The sequence below is a fragment of the Pagrus pagrus genome, assembly GCF_965226575.1.
Source record: "Pagrus pagrus genome assembly, chromosome: 9".
Lineage (NCBI taxonomy): Eukaryota > Metazoa > Chordata > Actinopteri > Spariformes > Sparidae > Pagrus > Pagrus pagrus.
Genome location: NC_140193.1, coordinates 26,358,184 through 26,372,721, shown reverse-complemented (window position 1 = coordinate 26,372,721; position 14,538 = coordinate 26,358,184). Strand labels below are relative to the sequence as shown.

General features: G+C 43.9%; 1 protein-coding gene across 1 annotated transcript in view; it reads left to right on the top strand.

Moving 5' to 3' along the window:
* The window catches only part of LOC311262544 (rho GTPase-activating protein 20-like), a 35,176-nt gene extending 30,746 nt beyond the window's left edge, over nucleotides 1–4,430 (top strand). Inside the window, exon 15 of the mRNA XM_084362030.1 lies at nucleotides 601–4,430. Within this exon, the coding sequence (XP_084218156.1) occupies nucleotides 601–2,282 (1,682 nt within the window). The 3' untranslated portion in view covers nucleotides 2,283–4,430. The remainder of the gene's footprint in view (nucleotides 1–600) is intronic.
* The last annotated feature ends 10,108 nt before the right edge of the window (nucleotides 4,431–14,538 follow it).

Here is a 14,538-nt window from a genome sequence, read left to right as displayed (position 1 = left end):
ATTCATAAATAGCACAAACCCTCTTCCCGGCGCTATAAATAACCACTGGAGGTCAAGGAGCACACAGCAGGACGACTCTTTGTCCGCTGTTCCCCTCGTCTCCAGCAGTGAACTGTGGCTTTGTTCGTTTAGCTTCAGGGGTCAAGATTCTTAAGTTTCTCTCAGACTGCTCTCACTTTGGATGAAGTTGTTATCCTTAGAGAGAGAGAGCAACAGAACGTGAGAGATGTAGTTACAGTTCTATCAGTGAAGGTTGCTACGTAAATAAATGACATTTTCTCTGACTCAACTGAGATTGCTCGTGTTGGTAGCTGGTAGGTTGAACATCCCCAAACTGTAGGATATTTGCATGAAAGGGGATCTGTGCAGAAGCTGTACAATTTGAGGACTACTTTACCATTATAGGAAATGTAATGGTAAAGTAAAACAAGCATTGTGTATTTTGTCTTCTAAACCATTGTTTTTTTTTCTTGAACTTAATTTGATGATTCCAAAGTTGTCAGCTTATTTGGTCAAAATCTCACAATAATATTCTTTATCTCCTCTTCTTTTACTCATCTATCACCCTCCCTTTCTTTCCCTTCCATCTTTCTCCTCCAGATGTGTCATCCTTCCAGATGAACGACTCGTCCTACGACAGTCTGGAGAACGAGCTGAACGACGACCCCGAGTCTTCCTACCAGGAGCAGCTGCCCCTTCGTGACAAAGACAAGCCGGACAGCCGCAGCCGTGACTCCGTCATCACCCTCAGTGACTGCGACCCTGATCCCGACCCTGAGACCGACCTCCTGCTGCAGCTCCCCCCGCTGGCCAGACCCAGGAGGTTCAGCCCTGCAGTTCGACAGAACCGCACCCGCCAGGCCAACGGCCAATCCCAGGGTCCCAGGAGGCTGAGGAGGAGTTCAGAGCCCGCCTTGGCGAGCACAACGCCATCAGGCGCAGTGACTGCTCACACTGATAACCACCGCCTGCCAGTGAGGAAGGCGAGCTATGATGCTGCGATGGAAGGGGAGGGGGAGGAGGACGAGGTGTTTCTGGAGCAGGGGCTGAGCGGGCTGCAGCTGAAGGAGGAGGAAGAGGATGGATGTGAGAAAGGAGGAGCGAAAGTCCAGAATGGTGGGCGGAGGAAGACGAAGCATGCCCCGCCGCCTCCATTGCGACTGGATGCCAGCTGTTCCAGTCTGTCATCACCGGCAACCTCACCAACAGGCTCCTCCCTCAGCTCTTTAGACTCCGCCTTCTCACAGTACTCTACTGACTACACCACCAATGGGGTGATTCCAGTGGCTGAGCCTGCTCCTCTCTCCCCTGTCTTTCCTGGTCGGCCCCAGCTGTCACCCAGAGGCTCCCCACCTCAGAGGGAAGCTCCGGCTCATTGGCCACAGCCAACACAGCCCCTTCGGACCAGCCAAACCCCCTCCCACCCTCATGGCCTCCACCCTAACACGTGGCTCAAGAGGGAGCGCCGTCTGTCACTAAGGCAGCCTGATAATGGACAAACAGATGAGGACTTGCCTGAGGTAAACGGGAAGACCCACACAACCAGTAATGGCTACTCCAGCGGTGCCCAGGAGGCTGTGGTGTCCAATCAAAACTGCCACCGGAGATCCAGCAGCCCTCCGTCCTACCAGCAGGCTCTGCTGCAGCTGCAGCGCAGCCGCTCTCCTTTCTACAGGGGGACAGAGAAACCTCTGACGGTCAGAGAGCTGAGGCAGCTCCATGACCAGGTCTGCACCTACAAACCCCCTAACAACCCCAAACCAAACACAGGAAGTGAGGTCACACAGAGGCTGGCTAGAAATGACTGCATGCAGCCCCCACAGGGTGTTTTCTATGGACAGAGCGCCACCACTCTGGTCCTCCAGAGGCAGAAGTCCCACTCCCTAACTCCAGCCATGGAGACACAAAAAGGGTCAAAGACCCCCGCCCTTCCCCGGCGAGCATCTGATCCTGCCAAGGTCACTGCAAACCCCGCCTCCAGCGTCACCCTGGACAGACCTCGCACTTCAAGAGCCCAGCCCCAAGATGGCGGGCTGAGAGTGTCAGAGGTAGAGCCCAACCACTCCGAGCCACGCTTCTGCCTGTCTCCCTCCGCCACCCGGACTGTAAGGGACTACTTTTCCTCCCAGGGTCAGGAGGATGCAGACGCCTGCCTGAGGAGGAGTCAGGAGGTAGCGCTGGCTATTGTGCAGGGGAAGAGGGAATGGCAGAGCAGGCGGTGCAGTGACCCACGGGTGGACGAGTTCGACCAGCTGTTTTTTGCAGAAGAGTCCTACGTGTAAATAAGAACTTTGTACAGACAGACTGTGTGAGAGAGAGACTGCTTTTCATCTGATGTGTTCATTTGTGTACAACTGTTTTCATTGTTGATGTGATAATATTCCTCCATATACCTTCTCTTTCCTTCTGGCAGCAGTATAGTGAGCCCAGTCCAGAAAGGTGTTACTGTAACGGTACATCCATGGTGTACGATTTTATAAGGTACAGATACGCTTCAAACCTCCGCGTGGTGAAGTTGTTGGTTATAAATCACAATATATTACAAGTTAAGTTCAGAAGAACTTTCATTTATTTGACAGTGACGTTACTTTAAAAAGTATTGAGTATCAATTCATTACAGAGAAGATGGAGTTTAATTGGACATCTGGATCCATGAGAAACCGTTGAAGCTGTTGTCAAAGCAGGTCAGCGTCACAGCTCTTGTGCCAAAATAAGGTTCCTCTGAAAAATATTTTTCTCCGGCAGCGTTTCCTTGTTTTCCCTTTGGAATGTGTCGATGCTTTTTTCAGCTCTTAATGAAAAATGAAGGAAGAGGAGTTCTTCAGAAATGAAAATGAAAGGACAAAGAAGTCTCCGTTCATTCTCTGGAAGCTCGAAAAATTAAAGTATGTTTTTATCATTTACAAAACCAACAGAAAATCCATACAGACTAATGGGAAATTTAGGCTATGACACTCTTTGACACTCTGTTTTTGACAGCAAAACACTCAAAATGTGACTAAATCTGTATAAAAAAAGACTTCAGAAACAACAAACCTTAATGCTGGTCTCTGGTGCAGTAATGACAACAATATGGTCCTGATGACTGCAGTCTTCACGCAAATACTATGAACATACTTTTAGTTTTATCCACAACACCACCTGTGTGCCAGAGGAGGGGAGTTTCAGGGCATATGCCCCCACTGTACATACTTATTCCTTAAGAAAACATCTTAGACATCTTATTTTAATGGTGTTTGTACCTTTTATGACCAAGTGCATCTGTAAAGTGAAACATTCTTCCCCAGAGGGTGAAGCGTTTGTCTGTCTGAACCATAGCATAGGGCCGGTATTTATTCATATGAGCCGAGTTTCCAGACACACAGCACACAGTGTTGTCCTCTAAAGCTCTGGTTTATATCGCTGTGACCTGGGAGGGAGGGGAATGGGGGGGGGGAGTAAGAAGGAAAAATGGTTGAGTGTGTGCGTGTGTGTGTGTGTGTGTGTGTGTGTGTGTGTGTGTGTGTGTGTGTGTGTGTGTGTGTGTGTGTGTGTGAAAGAAAGTCAGATTGTTGCTGAATATGATGTGATCACTGACAGCGTGTCCTGAGCAGGAATGTGAGAGAACTTGTGCCATTGAGGGGGAAATCTCCAGTATTCTTGCTTTTATAGCCCTTCAGTACTCTCACCAAGAAACCCCTTAGTCTAACAAGAATGACAAGGACACAGCCTGTTGAGTGTGTGTGCAGATGTGTGTGTGTGTGTCTCCAACTGTTGTATGTGTTGTCTATAAAAATATGATTTGTGTTCCAGCGCTGCAGTCATTGCAGTGCTGATTTCTTTGGTGACACTTAATAACTGACCTTATCTCAGTGCTCATTCATTGCTATGAAAAAATAAAACGTCTAGATAATATATTCTTAGCACAACGTAAGATCGGTTCTCATGATCAAAATAGATGTAGCAGGACTCAAATTTGTATCATTTTTTTAAACCTTTGTTTAAAAATGGACATTAAATTTAGCTTGTACCTTGTATGAGTATTAACACAGTGTTATTATGAACTTAACATAGCTTTTCCACTGGAATAAGGTCATGTTGAGTGTTGCCATTATGAGTAAATGGTCTCAAAAAGTACTTTATCCTGTATTAATAATATTATAATTGTTATCTTCATTACAGTGAATTGTGTCCAACGTGTATAGTTCTGCATATTTATGATACAGAAATATATAATTATATATAAATCTATTATCTCGTTATTTTGGTATGTTGTGTTGTGTGAGAAAATCAAATGTGTATTTTTGTACATGCCAATTCTGCTGCTGCTGTCTCTATAGAAAGTATATTTGCTACGAAACGCACCATTTGTATATTGTGTACATCTGATGTCCAATGCTCACGAGAACAAAGTATCATTGATTTTAATAAATGTTGCTCTTGTGAAACTACTTTACTGAATTTGTTCTTTAGTGTTGATACTTGAAGTATAAAGGAAATATTTCTGCAGGGTCACAGAGGAAGGGTTTGGGAATATAGTTCATGAGGAGACACGTACGTCAAGGAATTGAACATTTATAGCAAATAGTTAATAACCAGTTAGATTTCAGCAGATTAGTACTGACAAGTATCAGGTTATTATGGCCAAGATGTATGCATGTATGAATGTGATGGGATGCTACTAGTCAGCCACAGTAGTCGCCAACAGCTGATTAATGAGCCAATGACGGTGAAGCGTGAATAAAGCAGCAGATGCCAATCAACTGGTGCAACTTCAGTGCTCTGCTGGGAGTAATGTTAGGCTCATTTTTTCAATGGTAACCTGCCATGAAACACCATGAAAGAATGTATTCTAAACATCGTAAAAGAAATAGTCACTTAAAGATATAATATGTAAGAAGCGCCTCCCTTACCCTACATTAGCCATATTCTGGTTCTCCACACAACACTCAGAAAACAACTTCCCTTTTGTTTAACTTACGAGACTGAATAATGTAGCATAACATTTTCTTTTAAACCCATACACTGACAACAATTATAGGTCATGGAAGGTTAGAAGCCAGAGTTTGTATGACAATGGAGGCCAGTTACAGTACTGACAGATACCGTCAGCTTTGTTGCTAAATTAAGCGCTAACTGCTGCTAAATGCTGCTAAACATTGGCTGCATGTAGCCCAGTAAGCAGTCCTATTTGCTGACTCAGCCCAGCCTGGCCAGAAAACCGCAGCACTGTATTTCCTGTCATCAGGCTGACCTTCTTCTGGGTTCGTGTTCTGTCCCGGTCTCGCTGTGTCCACTGGAGGCTGCCAGTCCGGAGAGAGGCACCATCGCTGACTTGGTGGTCAGGCAGCGGGGCAGGGTGTGACCAAAATTAATGTAACGATGCCGAAGCAAATATCACTCCATTAGTCGTTTCATGGGAACTTTACACAGTAGTCAAATGAGAGAGAGGATTTAGGGAAAACAGTGAAACTGCAGACCGGACAGCTCAACGATGAGCTTTAACTCTAAATCTCTGTAAACCTGAGGCGAACTCCTGAATCAGTGAAATTCTCTATGAGTTAATCCCTAAAAATGAAAAATGAATTGAAAATATGATTCCACGTCAGTTCTTGTCAATGTGTTGCTCAATCATCATCAGTTGGTGAGGCAGGAGAAGTTAAGAGGATTACATAATTTTGTTGAGGTTTGTGATTCGATTTATGGAGGGATTCTGTGCGGTTCCCCTCTGATTGCAGTCTGAAGCATCCGAGACAGGTTTGTTTAGGCTCCTTGAGTTATGAGTGCTAACCTGATATGCATATTTACTGCAAGGAAACTTTGAGAGCGAAAATTTACTAACACAAGAATCAACTGTGGCTTTGTAATTGTTTCTCTAACCTTTAATTTATAATCTTTCCTGAGAGCTGGTAGCACACAGTACAACAAGGAACAGAACATCAGCGGTCATGGTCGACTCGTTTATTTTGAGAACACATTCTGGGACGTCAAAACCAGCAGAAATATGGAGGGAATCATCAAAAGCCTTCAGATTTGTACACTAGCGTATCTTATTCTCCTCGCATTTTCCACCAGCTCAGGACATTAAGATGTACAGATTGTTTACTGGTGTGGCTCCACTGGCCTGATGTTGCTCACAAAGGCAGCTCGGCAGTTTAGATGATGTAAACCAAACACAACTTTGTTGCATAATGAAAATTTGTGCGTGTGCATGTGTGTGTGTACACGCGTGTGTGTGTATTAGAGCAGCTACAGGCAGCAATTTTATTGTTAGCTGGGAGCCAGAGTGGAGTGATCTCACTCCGTGTCCAGGGAGAGGCAGCAATCACAGGTGAGCAGGTGAAGGCAGTGAAGCTGACTGCTGAGCAGAGAGACAGCTGAGGTATCTGAGCCAAGTCAAAACACTGTGTTACAAAAACAGGAGAAAATTCCACTGAGGACACACACACACACACAAGGAAGGATCAGGTGAGGGAAAAAGGATTGGGGAAACCGTCCCTGTATACAGCGTGACATTTATTTTATTTTTTATTTTCATTTAAAAGAGTTGTTCAATAATTGGTGATCACTCTGCCTCTTACAGCAATATGTCTCTTCCTAGACATCTCAAAGACACCCAGCTCCTCCTGTCTCCCTTGAGTTACATGGACCTGTAAGTGATGCAAATAATATTTCACCAGAGGCGAGGGTGAGGTAACAAATTGGAGCAGAAAAATCTACCTATAATTCTTCATACACAAGAATAATGTCTACTCTGTCTGTTTTAGTCCACGCTGTCTCCTTTCAGTTCATCTCCTGACATGATCATGATAGCAAAATCCTACATCTCATGTGACCTCTTTCTAGCCGATCACGCCTGTTGCAGGCTCTGATGATGAGCGTGATTCACAAGCACAGCGTTCAGTCTCTTTCCGTCACGCTGCTTGACACTCGATTAAAGTGTCTTGCAGGTGGTGCTTGAACTTTCTCAGTAAGCTGTGTTCAAGTTGAGTTGTTCGTAATGCGCCACTAAGACCAGTTACTTATCTAACTTATGGCATTAACTGTTTTCATGTGGAATATAGAAAGCCTTGAATTGTGCATTCTTGTGACGTAATTGCGTGTGAGTATGCTCCTACAAAAAATGTCAGAATGATGGACTTATGGACAACCTCCTCTGTGTGTCAAAGGCTAATCTGCTTGCTTAAAAAATGTGGGTACTGTAAAATGATTTACAGGCAATAAATTACTTGCGTAGGATAGTCTTCCCCAAAGCACAATAATTTTAGGGCTCTGGTAAGATAGTTTAATAGTTCCCTCTTGGCTACAGAGCCTCATTCTGCTCAAAACTCAATTTGAGGAGTGTAGTGGTGAAGGGAGTGGAATGGTTTTATTGTGGATTGAAAATGAAGAGCAGAGAAGACGCCTCGAGCAGATTGTGAAGCTCTGCAGGGCACAAGTGTGACATTCAGGCTGGTGAGTTTAAAAACAAACTCACTGATGAATGTAGAACAAGCAGAGGACATCAACAACCACTGCTTTGCCTGGAACCTGTTCTGCACTCCTGTTCTGTGCAGGTTCTCCTTTTACTTTACTAGTTTGTGAAGTCCTCAGTATCAAAAGACGAATAAAAGTGTGCTTTTATTTTTCTTCTATTTATTTTTGTCAGGGAGGGCACGATATGTAATAAACTTTATTTTGTAGCCAAAAGATGAACTTTAATTTTACAGTTCTGTCACTATCATCATTATTTACCCTCCTTAAAAATGTAACACAGTAACCTTTACTCTGAGGGCTTTGTAACCTGCTTTACTTTCATCTGAGTATATTTTACATACTTTTACTACTTTACATATCAGTCACTCAGTCATCCAGGTCATGGTAATTCGAGCATTCTAGGAAAACCACCATTAGTTTCAACATGCTTGGAGGACCTGGGGCCAAATGTATGAACCATGCATACACATGAAAGATGTACTAACATTACTTTTCATGCATGTTCTTCATCTTCATCATCTTCTGTTTTGTCCAGGGTCGGGTCGCGGTGGCAGCAGGCTCAGTAGGGAGCTCCAGACCTCCTCCCCAGCGACACTTTCCAGCTCCTCCGGGAGGATCCCGAGGCATTCCCAGGCCAGATGAGATATCTAATCTCTCCAGCGGGTTCTGGGTCTGCCCCTGGGTCTCCTCCCAGTTGGACGTGCCCGGAAAACCTCCATGGGGAGGCGCCCAGGAGGCATCCTCATCAGATGCCCGAGCCACCTCAACTGGCTCCTCTCGACGCGAAGGAGCAGCGGCTCTACTCCGAGCTCCCTCCGGATGTCTGAGCTCCTCACCCTATCCCTAAGACTTTCCATGCAGATTTCTGAATGTATAAAAATCCACAGAGGGTGATACACATCTTTAACACCATGTCTACCATGCTGCCATCTTTTCAGTCTGATTATTGTGATGTTGGCAAAAATGATATGAAAAGTGTATTTTGGGGTGACATTATATTTAGGGCTGTTTTTTTCACTAAATTGTGTTACAGGATTACATCTGTAGTTTAAAAACCCTTCACTGTGACCGAACAGTAACGCGCAAGTTGTTACCCTTGTTTTTACTGTCTTCTGTAAATATGTTGTCAGTGTGCATTATGATAATTATAATGATAATAATCCTTCTGTAAATAAAAAAATAAATACATGATCTTCATATACATAAATAAAGATTATTTTCCTGTATTATTGGGGAGTAAGAATCCTTCAGGTGTAACCGGCACTGTAGCCACATGTAACGGCTGTGCCACATGATACAATAGCTGCTTTGGTGCTGCGAGAGGACACTGCCAATGCACAATTTAGGCTAGAGCGTACTGATGTTCTGGCCCATGATGATAACCGCTCATTGATCAGAGGGAGTGCACAGACCCCCTCTCCTCTTACAGTAGCTCATGCACTCTCACTGTGTGCAGAGATGCGTCTCTGGCCTCTAACATGAAATCAGACCACCTTTAGCTCCTCCAAAGTCTGTGGCTCTGAACTCTGAACCACCCAGGTTGATGGAGTTCACAGTCTGAGGGCATCTGTGGGAACTACACTCCAGGTCACCCCCCTGAAACAAACCATGAATACATTGTCATGATGTATGGGACTCAGATCTAATGTTAGACTTGACAGCATTGACAACCAGCTGTTACACAGGATTGTTGCAGCTTTCATCAGACGACAACAGGAATACTTTGAAAGGAACAAACTGTACCAGAAATGTCAAGACGTCTTCTGAAACATTTTCTGCAGACAGTCAATTAAGGTAGAGTCGACTCTCTCTGTGTCCCCTGGGACCTGGAAGATGATGTAAGCAGGGAGGGGAACTGTCTTCTTTACTGGTATTTATAGCTCAACATACCTGGCTGGTGGTTTACAGTACCTGCTGCACGGGCCTGCAGGAAACACACGTGTATATGTCAGGATCATTGGCAGGAGTCTGGTGCTGATTTGCTCTCTTGGTTATATGTTCTCTATGGATGGGTTTCAGGATGTGCAAAGTATATAATCGTTTTAGGCCTAAACCTCAGAGCTGGGGCTAAGTTCAGCAGGTGTAAACACAGCCATATAAGCAAAGGTGTTATTGTAATATATTTCACATTCTAAGAAGAAAATTCTTAGCAGACAGACTTTACACATAAATGTCTTCTAGGGATATACTGTAGGTTATTACTGCAGCATATACAGTAAATATCATCATTAAACAGTTTTCTTTTTTTTCTTGGCCTTTTACACACTTAGAAAAAGGCTACTCTTTAGTCATGATTCAATAAATATTACAGCACCATAACACACTGTGAGTTCTCATTTATCAACTTGTCAAACTGAAAACCATCAAACTTATAACAAGCACTGTAGCCATACAGTAAAATTAAATGTAAGCTCTAGAAAGAACTTAATATGGCATTTATGACTAAATGATGAAGAGACCTTAAAACATAAAAGTCTGTAATAAAACAAAATCATATGTGAGGACATTTATATCAACCAGGTATGCACAGCCAGTGCAGATCCTGTGTTGAGGCAACTTCACACTGATCCACAGAGACAATGCACATCTGCAGCAGCTGTGGGTTTACATACAGCTGCGACCAGCTGGTTTCTACTCTGGTTCCCATCCTGTGCTGGTCCAGCAGAAACCAAATGTGCGCCAGGGTGAGGGGTTCAATTCCCACTGAGGGTATCCTAAAACCAAAGACAACTGCACTGTACATGAATACCATGTGCTTTTGATAAACTATGAGATACCAACATTCCCATGTCTCTTACTATGGGCTGCTGAGATTGTAGAGTAGGTCACCAGCTGAACCTTATATCTGATCCGCAATGCGCCTCCACCAGCTGCATCTGGAGCAGCCGCCTCTTTGTGCTCTTTTCTACTTCTACACCCAAATCCTGTTCTGAGTGTCAAACTGTCACCTTGACTATTGTAGATGACTCTGAAAAGCATTTGTCATATTGTGAAACAATGATGTATAGACAGAGAGAGATAAGCTAATTATACTACAGGAATGATTTAAGCACTTTCTACAGGGTTTTTATTACATTGTGAATCTGGGTCACCTTCAGATTCCTTTGTAACCACTGCAGCCGTACAGCCAGAAAGTCCTGGGTTTGTTTCTGTGTGCACTGAAGGATGGATGGTGAGACTAACCTGATTTGAGCTAAGAGGCAACCTTCAAACTTTTAGGATGTCCCTTCAACCTCTGGACAATGTTTGACACTCACAACAGGTTTGTGGTAAGTATTTCTTTATAACGCATGTTTTCTTGTGAGTCTCTTCTGTCTGAAGGCTCATGGCTTTACAGGTGCAGTTCTCAGACCCTCAGCTGCCCTCCTGGCAACATTTAAGTTAGCTTTTGTTTTCAGAAGGATTTTTAGGGAGTTTTAGGCCTGCTTGGCCTCTCAGCCAGATTCCTCTGCCAGCTCGTAGCTCTCTGTGCAATGAGGTCACGCCTGATATGATCTACCCCGCTTGTGAATTTCAGTCAAAACAGCAATTAGTCGTGTTTTCCTCCCTACGCGATACTGTTGACCCACTCTGAAAAGCATGTCACTCCCTTCACAGCAGCCCTGGTGATATTTCCCACATATTGTTTTTCTGACACACATTCTGCAACTTTGGTGAAACAATTACGCTGCAATGAAAAGCAGGCAAAAGTAAATTCCCCCTTCAAGCCCCACGGGAACCTGCATCTGATGTTGATTAAGTTTCCATGTGTAAAATATCGCAAAAATAATGGCACTGACAGAGAGATATCTCTGTGCCAACTAGCATCATATTTTACAATCCTATCCCACGTGATGGAAGTGGCTGCTGTAAAAGAACAGAGTGTATTAAAGCATTGTTTCTTCCAAACTGGGACCCACAAAATATGATTGTGTGGTGTTTTATGGGCCTCTGTGGAGGTACTGCACAGAACCATTTGAAGAAAAACATGTCAGTTTTCTGTTTGACATTTTTACATCTAAATACCGCACATTGTAGGCGCAGCACAGAAGAATTTAAGACCTCCGACAGAGTTCAGTTACGTAACTGAAGAGAAGATTTATGTGTGAGGAGGCTGAAGGTAGGGTATGCAGAGGGACAAAGACACCTGTTAGAGAGACTGTGAAGACTGTGTGTTTGTTGAATCAATCAGTGGTAACAAATGGGGCTGGGACTTAGGATCGGTTAATAGCCCTTGAGGCTAGAATATTAGCTAACATACTGTTGACAGATATTAAAATTTACAGTTAAAACCTCATGAGATCACCTGAGGTGGTGCACTGCTCCCTCAGGCACGGTAATCTTAATAATATCCTGTAGTGTCTGTTGGGTGATCACATCTTGTACTTTGTACATGTTTGAGATATTAGAGAGAAAAAAACATCTGTAAAGATTCTCCTTATGTTCGCGATACACCCTGATTTCAACTCAGCCATCACGCCTCCACCATCTCCTCCTCCTGACATGGAGGTTACCTCATATACATGCAATCTTTATGTGATATGGCACAAACTGTGTTGTAGAAATGTTGATATGATACAAATGAAACATACAATATAATGTATCTGTGGTTTGCAGCCAACATTTGATTTGGGCAACTGGGCTGTCCTTCCATTAAATACACAGCTGTGTGTGAACTACACTGCATTCACAAAAACCATGAAGAGCAGGCGTAACTCTAACAAAACACATGCAATCACAGCTGTGTGGTTTCTCAGTGGTGCTGAGGGTTTCGTATAAAAAAAGTGACGTCAGTGCCTTCCCTTGCTAGGTGACTTATTTGAATGTGACTGGTCATTATGAAAGTGAACTGATGCTGGTTAGCTGACAGTTTGCATGACTTCACTGCTCTGCTAGAACTAATGTACAGCCACTTCAAGACTGACTCAATTAAACAGTAGGCAACAGGCAATTAATGCACATTTAAATAAGAAAACTAATGAAAACCCTCCAAAATAGTGGCTGAGTAAATACTGCACACTTTCTGGAGTAGCTGCAGCTCTTTTAATGCAGTCAGTGTGAGCACAGACTGGGCTGCACTTCTTCTATTTCTGCATATTGCTCTGTTGCCGACAGCTAGTGGGGTCGACTGCATTAAATTTGAAAAATTCCCATTTCTACAACCATGAAACAACCCTCATCAAAGTTTGCCACTTGTTCCCCTCAGAGCCGGCCTGGCTTGCTCTTACTGCACACGCCCGCACTGCTGTGAGCCACGTCGGATAAAAGCGTCCAACATTAGATGGACTTTTCCTCTCATCTACAAAGGCTGGAGTCTCTGTTGGATTCCTGCCTACAGCTCCGTTTTGAACAATTATTCTCCATTTTCTCTGTACAGCCACAAAAACACACATCCCTTTCTCAGCCGCAGAAACCAAACACACACATAAAGTAGATCTCTGCCTCAGACAAACCGTTATATTAACAAGCTCATATGTAGACATGCACATACTGACGCACACACACATTCACGCTTCAGTCTCTTATCTCTCGCATGGGGAAACCTCAGGACGGCTCTCCAGCTGTTTTCCACATGCTGCTGTGTATGCTTTTGTGTTCACGTTCCTTTCATGTGCGTACCGGTGAAGGTGGATGGGAGGACACATGACTCTGACCTTTGCTGGCATTAAAAGAAACGGATTAGGCCAAACTTTCATCTGCCTCTTTGTCATCACCACCAACGCTCACATCCATGTTCCCCTTGGAATAAATGCCAAAATGCTTTGAAGATCCTTTTTCCCCACTCTAACAGGGGAACCCCAGATATTCCTTGGGAAATCCCTTGATACGGAGAGCTTGATTGTTGTAAAGATGTGGAGTCTTTCTGTATTTTGATGGCTGGAAAATTACGGGAAGTCAGGAGAAACAAAACTGTGAATGTCATGCCCTACATTCATATACATTTAAATCAACCAAGTGAATAACTTGGATATACCTGCCTCAACAGTGGCATTTGAACAATAGAAACAATATGTGACAATAAGGCTTAATCCCAATGAAAATGTTTGTAAACAGACACAACTGGACATTACCAACATGCCGTCTTGAGCTGTGCTGATTTCTCTTGTGTTACTGTGGCAATCCTATCTCAACGCTATTGACAATGAGTTAATGAGGCAATCAAGCTTCTCTTGAATTCAGCATGGTTTTATTTTTCTGTTTGGTAAGGAAAATGAGCCCTCAGCTCAGCTCAGAGCTTTTCTCATCGGGATTGTGACGGCTGAGCAGCAACAGGACAACGTCACAACACGACTTTAGTGAGTCACTCAATTTGTACTGTAAAACTGCACTACAAATACTCTGTAATGGCCAGGGGAACTCTCTTTTTATAATGAATTTACTCTTGACACTGTGAAAGCCTGCTCACCTTGTTGATGAAGGTTCTCACTCATCCAGGTCATGGTAATTCTAAGTGCTGTATCGTAGACAACTGGACGTGTTTCAGTTTCTTGAAGACATTTCACCTCTCATCCAAAAGGCTTCTTCAGTTCTAATTAAGGGGAGTTGCTGGCTTTTAAACTCTGTGCTGGAGTGTCCTTTGTTTTAGTGCAGTTTGATGTCAAACTGCTATCCTCCACATGGACTCCATGTCAGTCTCTGGAAGTGTCCTTCAGCCTGATCTCTGCAGCCCCTTCCCTAAACTCAGATTTTCTGCCTCAGCAGCCTTTCTTAGTGAAGGAGTTTACCTGTGTGGCTCAGTAAGGAACTAGATTTAGGATGCACTTTGTTGCAGTTTGCGGCAGACAGTGAAACATGGAAGGAAACATGAGTGGTGGAGGAAATGGCAAGTGAGGTGGGGGTGCTGCCATGACCTATGAGTAAAGCTGAAGACATCAAGAACCAGCGATACCCCACTGCCCAACATCAAGGCTTCAAAAGCACACAGCTCTCCCCCCGTCAACACCTTCACCCCATGTACCTCTCTGATGATGACACGTATGTGAGTCATGTTTGGTGGCAGGTCAAAGTTATTCATGTTGAAGGAATAAAGCATCCTCTTTTGTTCCTATTTATGGACCAATGCACGTGTTGGCCATCTTTTGATCCCGTGGCCATTTTGGTCAA